This window comes from Anarrhichthys ocellatus, unplaced genomic scaffold (assembly GCF_004355925.1).
Source record: "Anarrhichthys ocellatus isolate YVR2014 unplaced genomic scaffold, GSC_Weel_1.0 scaffold41, whole genome shotgun sequence".
NCBI classification, from domain to species: domain Eukaryota; kingdom Metazoa; phylum Chordata; class Actinopteri; order Perciformes; family Anarhichadidae; genus Anarrhichthys; species Anarrhichthys ocellatus.
The window spans coordinates 443,975-457,030 of NW_022280071.1; the positions used below are offsets into that span (position 1 = coordinate 443,975).

Consider the following 13,056-nt stretch of genomic DNA (forward strand, 5'->3'; position numbering starts at 1 on the left):
TTTACGACCACTCCGCCGGTGCGTATGCCGTCGGTTCCTGTTCGGAGATGACACACACATATACACACACACACACACACACACACACACACACATTATCAGACATCTTTCTGTCCGTGGGCTTGTTTTCCTTATTTAGCAGTAAATTAACTCTGCAGAAGAAAAAACAAAACAAGGCTCTGAGTGTAGGAGGAGCCGATGCAGACTGCTCGTCTACCGAGGCTTGAAGAGGAGGGCCCCTATTGCATAGTGATCTTCAAGTCATCCAACTGCAGAAGGGAGAGGGAGGTGAATTCTGTTGTGCACAAGTTGAGTCAATGCAAGAAGACGGATATGACTGCATGCAGGGCAGGGAAAGTTCTAAATCCTTACATGTAATTAGAATTGCCACCAGGCAAACACAATTTCTGCTGATAAAATATAGCAACAACCAATAACTTATTTAGTCACTGTCATGAATTATTCATTGTAGGTCACCAAACTATCAGCTTATGGGAAATCCCGTCCTGAATGTCTCCTGACGGGAAGGCACGGCTCTAGGGATGGCAGTGTTCGGTCCTTTGTCCAGGCTGAATTTCCTCGACAAATATTGGATGTGCTGTTACTGCTGAATTAGTTTCATTATCCTCAGAAGATGAATCCTAATGACTTCGATGAGCCCAGCAGGTAGAAGTTTCCACTAATATCCAGTGGATGGATTGGGGCAGAATCTGATTAGTAGATGATGTCTTGTGTACAAATTTGACATTTTGTCCTGAGGTTGGCTAAAAAGAGAAGCTGGTAGAGTGTTCAAAATACAAATTCTCTATTCTCTGGGGAGCATGAATCGCTCTGTAGCTTTAATGGTAATATCTGTTTGTTAGAATTTTAGATTTTTTTGTGTACAAGTGAAAATCTTGGCCCAATGGTGTCACGAGAGGAACGGTCAGAAGGTCACCCAAAACAGTGGAACTCCTCTACTAAGGACCCTAGATATAAAAGATCTGGGTGTCAACAAAGTGATTAGGATTCATCCTTTGGGAACTCTGCACCAAATGATGACTGGCTTCACCGTCCTCGGGCGCTGCTCTTAAGCGAAGATCAAAGGCAAGACCAAATTTGGACTCAGTTGACATGTTGGTAACACCACTCCTCTCCGAACCCACCTGACAGTATCCACAGGAGACAGCTCTAGTTTCCTGGCTGTCTGTCGCAGAGGGACCGAGCGTGGGCTCGGAGAGCGAACACAGGAAGACACGGTGTCACCCGCCCAACCTTCGGTGTGCCAAAATGAGGTCATTTTATGCAGCGCAACGTGTCTGCCGGCAAGTCTTTTTTTGCTGTCTCATTATTTTTGTCGTTTCAGTGCAGTTTTCTCTGCAGCAGGAGGTGGGGTGGGGGTGGGGTGGGTGGGGGGGGGGAGAAGCTGTCTGCAGAGAAAACTGCAGAGTCAGCATGGCTTCGAAGGAAAGACAAACCAGGAAACAAGAGTGAGGAAGTGTATGTTTGCACTAGTTCCTCTGGCATCTCAAACGGTGACAATGACAGTTAAGACAAAGGGTCACGGAATTGACTTAGCTGAATCAGGTGTGTGTGTGTGTGTGTGTGTGTGTGTGTGTGTGTGTGTGTGTGTGTGTGTGTGTGTGTGTGTGTGTGTGTGTGTGTTGCTCTGGGCAAGGTGTGGGAACTAGTGACATCCTTTGTGGCCGCACTGATAAGACTCTTTTATAGTGGCTGCTCCTGTTAATGTGCAGCCGGTCTGATCAGAACAGTGCGACTGAGGCTCTGCCAAGAAAGTCTCAAATCAGCTGCTTCAACAGGTACATAAAGATAGTACAGGTCGCACTGTGTGAACTCTTAGTGGCATCCATGTAAAATCAACTGAGCATTTAAGTGTAACTACATTTCAAATTAGCGTCAAATCAAATCTTGGCCTTTCGTTGCTATCAGTGGCACACTGATAGCAACTGTACTGCTGGTACAGTCGGAACCAGATAACGCTGCACAATGGTGAATTGAGTTGTTTCAATCAATTGAACAATCAATCAAGTTTTATTGATATAGCACCTTTCAAACAATTTAAATGCAATTCAAAGTGCTTTACAAATGATTGACAAGAGGAAAACAAGACTACATAGCACACCAAATTACATTAAGAAAAAATAAATGTTTGACTGTGAAGTGAAAAGTCTAAGCTGTTAACGTCACAAAAGAATGTGCAAATTGGTTCAGCGGACAAAGAACCAGATGAACCGGAAACCAAAAAACTAAAAGGATGATTTGTGAAGTCTTGGGAGTTTTCCCTCCATCTTTGAGAATTATACTACGAAGCGTGTTCAACACCTCGATAAGCCATCCATTGACAGGCCGATGAACGCCGCCATTAGCCAGACTTTCATTATAACAGACGTATAACTGTATAGTGTTTTAATAACTGAAAATAGAAGATGACTGAAAATTGCAACCTTACTTTCAGTTTCAGCAACTAAAAAAGCTAAGGAAAAGTTAAGTTGAGCCCTGCCTCCAGCTAATGTGTCCCAGTCCGGGGGATGGGACGCTGTTCACTGTTGATGCTCCAGGATGATGTTTCATAAAAAATGCTGCCTGGTGGGACCATAGATTATGTAAGAAGTGGACCTAGTCATCGTGACGTCACCCTTTGGTTTGTGGACTGATGTTTTGAAGCTTCGAATTCGGCATTTTTGCCGTCGGAATCTTGGATTACGGCCGGCGCCATGTTGTATTTTTGTAACCAATGAACAGAAGTTACCATATTTAGACTGTGGAGGGGTGACTTGGAGACGCCGTATACGTCTCTGATAGTGACAGCGACCTGTCAATCACAGTAAGCCCGCCCTAAAAGATAAGTGCAGGGAAATCGACGTTTGGTAATTTATTGATAAAGGCACATGCTTTTATCAGTCATTGGCCTTTATAGATCTTCAGTGCGTCATAAATCGATTCACTTCCAGAATTTGTATGTTGTTTATCCAGTAAGGATGTTAATTCCAGATGTAAACTGTCACGGCTGATGCAGGCGGCACGAGCAGGGAGCTTCAGAGCCTGGCAGATTCAATAAAGATACTTTGACTCAAACAGAAGTCTTCCAGGTTTCTAACAGGCAGGTAGATAACGGATGAACAAAACTCCATTAGGCAACCCAGCTGAGCCCCTCTAGTCTGAGTCCTGTTAACTTACTGATGATGAAAACCCAACATTTCTTGATTTTGTTGCTTCAAAGTAATAGCTTTCTAAATAACGACATAACGGGGGGACTTATATTGCGAGGAATTTGTAGGAAAATGCGTTAATCATCAAATCAGCTGAGCTTTGTTAGTGGCTATCTCACCTGGAACGAATTTCTTCAAATTTGGTACACATGTGCACCTGGACTCAAGGAATAAACCATTAGAATTTGATGGTCAAATGTCACTGTGTCCTCACAAAACACCTTTTTGGACAAACATGGATGTAAACTGCAACTTGACTGGTTGACGGAGGCATTTGTACCTCTGGTTTAGACCGTGTCCGACACAGTGGAAGTTTTTCATTTTAACTTAGACTGTCGGGCGTGAAACTTGCTGCCTCAGCAATTGTCTGCCAGCAGGACAGAGAGTAGTGCATTTTCTGCCTTCCAGTGTGCCGGATGTTAGATCATGGGATGTCGAGTGCAGGACCTAAATAGAGGGCTTATTCCATTTATTGTACGTCGTTAGCCATTTGCAGAAAGCAACTGTGCCCTGCTGGTTACTGCTGCGGAATATCTTTTTCCGGAATCATCGGAATGTTGAATTTGTTGGCAATGTTTTGCCAGTAGCATAGATTATTGGCTTCACAAACACGGGAAAAGCCAGCATCACTACTAATAGAACGTAAAGTGCTGTTTGTTAGCATTGAAGATGTTTTTTATAACTTGGTATAAAACACTACTAATGAAGGATGTAAAGAGTCCTAGTGGTAGCTGTAGTCTAATATTATAACAGATATTTAGGCTTTGTCTTTGTTCTGGTGACCATTGCCTTGACATGAAGACCACTTTTTTATTGTATGAACCAATGTTCAATATTTTCAAAAACCTCTTAAAACACAAAAGTTTAATTTGTCTTCAACTACATTATTAATATTTGTTCCTAAAGTGTACTGAAGTAACATATCACATGACATTGTTAGGATAGTTTTGAGACTGAGAACATGACCACTGATATACTAAATATCTTGTAAATCAATTTAATCCTATTTGAAAATATCTTTTACACAACAGGTAGATTTCCTCATGTTTGTGATGCATTTACAAATTAATTTAAAAAAAGAATTGTATTTTAAGTAGTCTCCCCTCACATTTTTACAGCCTATCCTTTTTGTATAATTATTTTGTTTATTTCACTTCCCAATTTAAATGATTTGCTTTTATCAGTGTGCCTTTTTGTGGCATGTCATGTTCTTAGATGTATTATAATAAGCCTTTATAAATATCGTCCAGCCATAAACAGACTGTTCTGATTGTACAAATGACAGAAATCCATGAGTGCAACTCTTGTTAAAAAGATCATTTCTGTGAAGACACCCATCAGAGTTTTGCCGAGAGCTGAAAGGCGGGACAAGGTTTGACCATCTCGCAAATCTCTGTGCAGGAAAAAAATCCAGTCAATGTCATATTTCACATACAGGGAATACAGTCTTTGCAGTTTGAGATGTTCATATACGGCATGATGTTCATTTAGTAAATTATGGTCCATTTAGAGTCAAATAGGCCATAAAGCAGGGTATGCTTTAGGGCGAGCTTACTGTGATTGACAGGCCGCTACCAGAGACGTGTACTGTGTCTCGACGTCGCTCCTCCGCATTCCAAATATGGTCACGTCTGTTCATTGGCTGCAAAAAAACCAACATGGCCGTAATCCAAGATGGCGACGGCAAAATCGCCGAACTCGAGGCTTCATAACATCAGTCCACAAACCAATGAGTGACGTCACGATAACTACGTCCAGTTCTTATATAGAGTTAACTTCAAAATATAGGAAGGAAACACAAGAAGCAAGGAAAAGGGAGACCAAAGCACAAATTTCTCTGAAAAACAGAAAGATGCAACACAGTCCAGTCTCCAGATATAAAGTGTGACAACAGACTGTGACAACAATAGCATCAACAGCCAATTTAAATCAGTGCTGATATAAATCTGGGCCGAATGTGGCTCAGTTGTCCTATAATCTGAGGATCGTTGGTTCGATCCCCGGCTCCGCTAGTCCTTGTTGATGCCTCCTTGGGCAAGACACTTAACACCAAGTTGCTCCTGTAGCTGTGCCTACGTTGTGTAAATGTTGTGTGAATGTTAGTTAGTCCTGATGGGCAGGTGGCACCTTGAATGGTAGCTCCTGTCATCAGTGTATGAATGGGTGTGAATGGGTGAATGATGACATGTAGTGTTAAAACGCTTTGAGTGGTCGGAAGACTAGAAAAGTGCAATACAAGTCCATTTACCATTATTAGGCTATATAAATATATTTAGAATTATATTCTATCTATCAAATAAGATAATTTCAACATAATTATGAACTGTCATTTATTTTTGCTTCAAGGTTCTGAAATATACAATCCATTATTGAAAACTTATTGAAAAGGTTTGGATAACAGCTGGACCAATCGTAAACTGTGTTTGTACCCAAGACAAAATCCCAAATAAAAGGAAATTGGGGAACGTGGCAAGTTTTCCTAAATCACTCGTACAAGCCACTTAAGAACCAATCCGTTCGTAGCAGTGGTTGTTGCATAAGGCCCATTGTTTGGGTTCAATAGGATTTAGAGGCCCGAAGAGGTACAAGTCGGGAAGAGAAAGCAGCACAAATGTGTCAGCGTTTGCTGCACGTTCTTCACAGACAGCCGGCTTCTGCAGTGGACCACCGTGACAGTGACGGGCGTGGTCACTGGGACAAAACTGCAAGGCTCACAAAATATTTTATTCATTTAGTCTGTTGACCTGAATATTTCCTCAGTGCACACACACACACACACACTTCACTCAGTCTGGGGCTGTTGGGACTCTGCCAGTGCAGTGGAATTACAAAAAAGCAGAACCTTTGTATTCATCTGCACTGCAACACTGCAACTCTTTTTACTCACTCTCTTTGTCTGTCCTACACACACACACACACACACACACACGCACACGCACACGCACACACACACAGGATGTACAAACATTGTCCCACTGAGGTGTGATGAAAGTGTGTCACATTTTTTAAATATCAGCTGCAATGTTGAGTCTTAACATGGCCTTGTTCTATCTCCTCCCTCAGATGACGCCCGTCTGTTCGCCTTCGTCCGGATCACGATGGGGGACGCCATGAGCAAACGGGCCAAGTTCACCCTCATCACCTGGATCGGGGAGAACATCGGCGGGCTGCAGCGCGCCAAGATCAGCACCGACAAGGCGCTGGTCAAAGAGATCGTGCAGGTCAGAGACTCCGCGGGTGTCTCATGTGGAGGAAGTGGCTGTTATGACAGTAATGGCTGTTATCATGAGAGTGAAGCTGTAATGGGTCCCTTTTGGTAAACTGGTCGGTTACAGAGGCAAAATGACAACAGAGGGCTGCATAAGGTCTTAAAAGATAATATGAAAAAGTCCAAAATAATGAGAAACATTTAGCAGCTATGTGCGCTTTATATTTACTTGTTAAAGCTACACATTGACATTGGAGGGGGAAAAAAGTGAGAGTCAATGTTGTACTTGCAGTCTGAGGTGGAAACCCGATTCCAAATGAATGCTAATGTTGCTCTGTGTCAGCTGGACGTGTAAACAACATGAAAACATGCAGCACAATGCAGCTTTGAAGGTACCCTGTGGAGGACTGCTGCATAGTGCTACCAGTGCTCAAATGCTCCACGTGGTTCCTTTAATGTGTTAACTTGTGCTCAACTAAGCAGCCATGCTGTTATACCCTGGCCTGGAGGACAAAGAACAGTTTCTTTGTCCTACGGAATTTATTGCCAAAGAATTGTCTCAAGAAGATCAGTATTTATATCACCTGTTGTAAATTATTATGTATCAAACTAAGAGCTGACAGTTGGCAAGCTCACTTGCTTGGAGAGCCCCTTCATCAACTCTTTATTGAATGAAATGTTAAAGACACAATGCAGTGGCTTAATAACCGGCCCTGGACAGACATAATATCCCAGCCTTTCATGTAAAACTCAAATTCACAGCACTCTTCCTTAACCATAAACATAACAATAGTCAACATGCTAGGGCTTTGCTTTAACGATTAGCGCTAGACCAGGGGTCACCAACCTTTTTGAAACCGAGAGCTACTTCAATACTGAGCAGTATGAAGGGCTACTTGTTTGATACAAACTTCCTCAATAACAAAATTGCACAGATCACCTTTTAATAATAATAATAATATATGTGAAGAGACTGTCTGATCACATGTCAATGTTAATTATTCCTCACAATAATTATTAACAATGATTTCCACAACAATGATGGTAGTAAACAGATATATTTAAACATGTAACATGTATTTGTTAATCTGTTTCAACACTTGAAAGTCAGACTGTAACATTTTTGAACAAATCATGAACTCTGTCCCATGTTTATACAAATTATCAGTTATGTAAGATGAAAAAAATCAACTCTTTTACATTTTTAAATGAATCCTATTACATTAGCACTAATCACCAAATCTGTAGCATTTTTAACAAATCAAAATCTTTGAAGACACTTTTTGAACATATTGCTTTTTGAGTGTTGTGTGTTTAATGTTGTCATGGTGTTTTCAATGAAAACATGATTTTATCTCTTTCTTTGTCTGTAAATGTCGGTGGGAAACCTGGCATTGCATACCGTTTACCAATGCACTGTAATCTGGTGTATAATTAGACACTGCAGCTCTGAGTGAGTCTTGTAGATGTGCATCAGTAAGGCGTGTTCTGTGTTTCTTCTTGATGAAGTTCATGTCAGAAAAGGCTGATTCACGGAGATAGGTTGAACCAAAAAGGCAGGCAACTTTCATAGCTGCTGTGCATACACCTTTGTATTTTTCTGTGTCCACAAGGCACCAAAAGTTTGGTGCAGACTGATGGGCTTTGAGGTGGAGGTCATTTTGCAACATTACGATTTCAATCTCCAACTGTCCAGCATCCAAGTTGAAGCACTTAGTTGCTCAGCAATGCATGTCATGTCCACTTGCATGAAAGGATTTGAAACGAATGACACACATGGCTCAAGTTGATCAAAGTCACGAAACCTGTTCTCAAACTCTTGCCCTAGTCTGTTTATGACTTGAGAGGACTGTTCTACAGCTTTGTCAAAAGCCCCAGATGCTGAAGCATTGTCATTCAACACTGACTGTACGGAGGGAAAGTGCAGCACTTTGTTTCTCTGTAAATGCACAGAGAAATGTGCATCTTAGCTTTAAATGCGTTTACAGCACTTATCATGTCAGCAACAGTTTTACCTTTGCCTTGCAGCTCACAGTTCAGATGGTTCAGTTTCCCAGTGATGTCCGTTAAAAATGCAGGGGCAAGGATCCAGTCAGTGTCCTCGAGCAGCGAGGCATCTTCCCCTTTGGATTGCATGAACTCTTTGATTTCACCCCAAAAGTGGCAAAATCAAAAAAAAATTCGTCCCCTGCTGAGCCATCGGATTTCTGTGTGTAGTAACAGGTCACCATATTCAGCTGAAAGCTCCTCCAATAGCACCTTGAATGTCCTGTGTTGTTTGGCTTTGGAGCGGATGCCATTTTTGATCTTCACGACAGGAGTCATAACATGATCAAAGCCGGTCACTTTTGCACATAGCGCCTGCTGGTGAATGATGCAGTGGTAATGGAGACATTTTGGGAAGTCTGGGTCACCTTTACATTGCGCAATGAAGCCTGCATGCCGGCCCGTCATGTCGGGAGCCCCGGCTGTTGTCACAGACACCAGCTTTTCTAACGGTACCTTTTTCTCCACAAAGAAACTCTTCACCGCGTTGTAGATGTCAATTCCCCTCGTTGTTGTCTTCAGGGGCAGAAGTGTCAGAACTTCTTCTTTTGTGGAGAAATCATCAAACACCATTCGGATAAACATCATCAGCTGAGCTGTACTGGTGCTGTCCACGGACTCATCGCACTGGATGCTAAACCACCTGCACTGAACCAGATCCCGGTCCAGTTGCTCCGTTAAGTTTTCGGATATAGCCGACACTCTTCTTACCATCGTACTCGCCCCCAGTTGGACATCAGAGAGAGCGGAGATGGCATCGGGACCATTATTCTCGTCTTTGAACACAGTGTTTGCAACAACTATCATCATTGCTTCTTTCAAGACCTCCCCGTCCGAAAAGGCTTTCTTGTTCCTCATCAAAAAATGTGCAGCTCTAAACTAAGCTTCAGTTGTTTGTTGTGATTTATCACCGGCCTCGTGAAAAAAAGCTGCCTTTAAGTCACGCGCTTTTTCTGTCCGTAGTGTGCTGCCAGGTGAGTAGTTAGCATGGAAGCTATTGTGACACGTACTGAAGTGTCTCTCCACATTGTGCCGCTTTTCCGTCGCAACAGTTGCCCCGCAAATGAGACGCACACATTTGTCTTTCACTGTCGTAAAAAAGAACTCTTCCTCCCAATCATTGTGAAAATAGTATGTTTTCTTTCGCTTTTGTGCCATGTTTTCTTTAGTTTGGGGGGTAAAAACCACATCTAGCTTCCCATCGTAGCTGCGCCAGCTTCCTTGTCTCAGCAGAGAGTGAGATGGCGATTTGACATGCGCACAATATTGAACTAAACATAAAACATTTTAGTTTTTAAAATGTTATATTAAATATTGTCATACATTAATGCAAGCGTTTTTGATTAAAAAAAGAACGGCAACTAAAAAATTTTAGACTGAGCTCCATGGTGACTAGTGCTATTTTTAGAACATGCCTTGCGGACGATTCGCGTGGTCCTTGCGGGCACCGTGTTGGCTACCTCTGCACTAGAGTTTAGTATAAGCCATTTAAAAGAGTAATGGCTATCATGAACAATAATTTAAAAACAATCAAATCTGACTAAATGTTAAAGTAACATAGACCAAGCCCAGCAGTTTATGTGGTGCTATGTTCTGTAACTGTAGCATGACATCATGGTGAAGTTATTAGCAAGCTAGCTAGCTAACAACCCAGCCACTAACTGAGCAAAATATAACAATATATGTCTTCGTCTACACACTCGTCACAGTGTGGGAAAGCACATTGCTATCGCCAAATAATTATTCACACCGATTCAAACGACTTTGTAATGGTCCAATAGCACAATTTAAAGTCAACAGAAAGGAGATAAAAGGCTAAATGATACACTGGTCACAGAAAATGAGCCAACGATAGACGATTCCTGACTGATGCACTCAGAAGTTTGTCATGATTTTCCAGAAAAAACATTTTTATATTTTTCGAAGCTATTAAAAGTATTGTTTTGCTATCCGTACAAAAATACTCATTGAATAATGTAAAACATCAGCCAGCCCTAATTAGTTTGGGTTGTTTCCATTCTGCTAAAAGTGAAAAGTAACTTTGGGTTTTCTGAACTCTTTTGTGTCCACAGAACTTTGCCAAGGAGTTCATGTTCAGTGACCCGAGGGAACTGGATGCAGACAACATCCGTACAGAGCTGAAGAAGGCCGGTGGAGCCAACTATGACGCTCAGGCCGAGTAGAGAAGTGCCATGGTCCACTGGAAGGGTTGGGGGGGTCAGGGTGGGGGGTGGAGTAAGTGGGGGTGGAGGGGGGTTGGGGCAGGGGCGAGGCGGGATGGAGAGGGCGCTCGACAAAAGGGAAATGCACACACAAACGAATCCGAGGTGCACCAGGAGCAGTCTGTTGGACCAGTGTAAGTCTTTCTAATACTCAGCAAACGCCGTTCATGCTGCCTAATACCAGCTTATTAGAAAACAGTAGTCTCTTTTTTTCCACTAATTTAACAGCTTACTAATTTACTCCCAACAACAGCTTCAGAACACCTCAGTGGGACTGTGGCTGCTGAGTGTATTTGCACAGTTCAGATGTTGTTGGTGCACCTCTAAATTATATGCATTAAGGCATTTATATACTGGATTTTAACAGCGTATGTAATCAGTATGTATCTGAGATGTGAAAAAAACCTTACACAGCACATCTGGGGGCAGATCAGGGCCAAATTGTCCCCCGGCCGACACTGGAATATATTCCTTGAGACCTTGTGATTTTGCACAATGTGATACCTTGGTATCACATGGTAACATGGTGACACTCAAGGATGTTTCCAAATTCATAAATGAAATTATGTCTTTACACGGCGGGGGCTTGACCAATAACAACACAAAAATTGAAAAGGAGTAATAAAATTGTCCACCTCGTTTTGGATTACGGAGCCACCATGTTGTTGTTGCATAAATAGAGGTGCAACTGAACTCGTTCCGCACAACGTGATTTATTTGTTTGCGGTGCGAAAGCTTCGAAAAATCACCCTCCTTCCGTAAAAAAATGATGCCAATTTTACACTTTGGTTTTTGTACCAATTAAACAAATGAGATGCAATGTGTTAATTAATGAGCATTAGCGGTGTTGGTAGGTTTTATGTCAGAGCCAGGCTAGCTTCTTCCCCCTATTTTTAGTCTTTGTGCTAAGCTAAGCTAACTGGAAGCTCTAGCTTCATGTTGAACGGACAGATATGAGAGTGGTATCTACCTTCCCATCTACCCACAAGAAACAGCAAGAAAGCAAATAAGACAATTGTGTACACTGACGAGTCCACACTGACATGTAACACTCATTGCTGAGGATTCGCTCAACCAACACTCGCAGAATATGACCTCACAAACGTGTCGGCGCTCTTACTGTCACAAACTAGCACTCTCCACTCCCAGCCTCGGCCCTCTCCCCAGTCAGCTCAATGTTGGTTATCTACTGTGCTGTGCATCAACATCTCACACTCATCCTCATCTCAGCTGGGCTGCAGTTGAGCAACGGGAAGTTGCATTAAAAGGCTTCAGCGCTGTTTGCTATGTAACGAGGATGAGTCTCATTTTTGGAAGGAAGCTCTTTACTTGCAGGCATGTGTTTGACAGCGGAGCATGCTCTTAGTCATGATACACTGTACCTCCAGGAGGAAAAGATCTCCACTCTAACAATATCCTTGACGATGGTCGGTGGCTGCTTTGAGTAATCCTGAGTCATGCTGCTAAGTACACATTTACCTACCACTTCATCAACCAGCCAGACAGCTGTGTTTGGATTGCAGCCTCAAAGTCGACCATTACGGACTGTAATTCACCCTCCTGTCTTCATACTTGTGCTTAGTGCTGTGAATCCCTCCTTATCACTAGTCCAAATGTGTCTTTTTTTCGTGAGTGATCATTTCCGGACCTGATTTCGATGCACTTTTTACTTTCTCATTCCAGTTTTTGTTGGACGTGATCAATGTTAGCTGCGGCAGAATTAGTAGAAGAGTACATGGCAAAGAATGGTCTGACTGGAAGCTTTCTGCCTGTCGATATTATGCCATAGGAATACAGAGAAACAGCTAATATATTGAGTCCTCGGCAGCAGTTATAGTCAAGTATTGAATGTTTTCCTAAAATCTCAAAGAATGGAGATCTTTTCCTCTGGTGTTTCATCTCACGATCTACCACTCAAAGGTGTCCATGCCTACTGTAACCTACTGTGTTTGACTGCCTTAGCCTCCCAGGGAGAGAGGGGCATCATGGGAGCTTGTGAACACTACACTGTGATTGGCTGTCGTTCTCACATGGGGGCGGGACTTTGATCTGCACATGGCTCATTGCGATGTGAGCCTGGGCTCATCAACCCTACCCAGGAGCAGCCATTTCTCGGTTGTAGCATCTCTTGTTTATTTGGTTTCAACCCTCTCTTCCCCCCTGCAAAAAACAAAAAAATGGATGTTTTTCTTGTACCTTTTTTTGTTTTTGAGATGAATTTTATTTTCTCTTAAGAGTTTTACCTTTTTGATTTTATTTTTAAGAGCATTGTTTTTGGTCATTGGCGGAAGAGATTTTCAAAAAAAAAATTATGTGGAAAAAAAAAAAAAACTGAGTGGGCACAAGATCAGTCATTTCAAAATAAAATTGA

General features: G+C 42.3%; 1 protein-coding gene across 1 annotated transcript in view; it reads left to right on the forward strand.

Moving 5' to 3' along the window:
• Window positions 1-12,855, forward strand: part of cotl1 (coactosin-like F-actin binding protein 1) — a 15,161-nt gene extending 2,306 nt beyond the window's left edge. Inside the window, exons 3-4 of the mRNA XM_031868093.1 lie at window positions 6,273-6,430; window positions 10,536-12,855. Of these exons, the coding sequence (XP_031723953.1) occupies window positions 6,273-6,430; window positions 10,536-10,646 (269 nt within the window). The 3' untranslated portion in view covers window positions 10,647-12,855. The remainder of the gene's footprint in view (window positions 1-6,272; window positions 6,431-10,535) is intronic.
• Window positions 12,856-13,056: the final 201 nt, after the last annotated feature.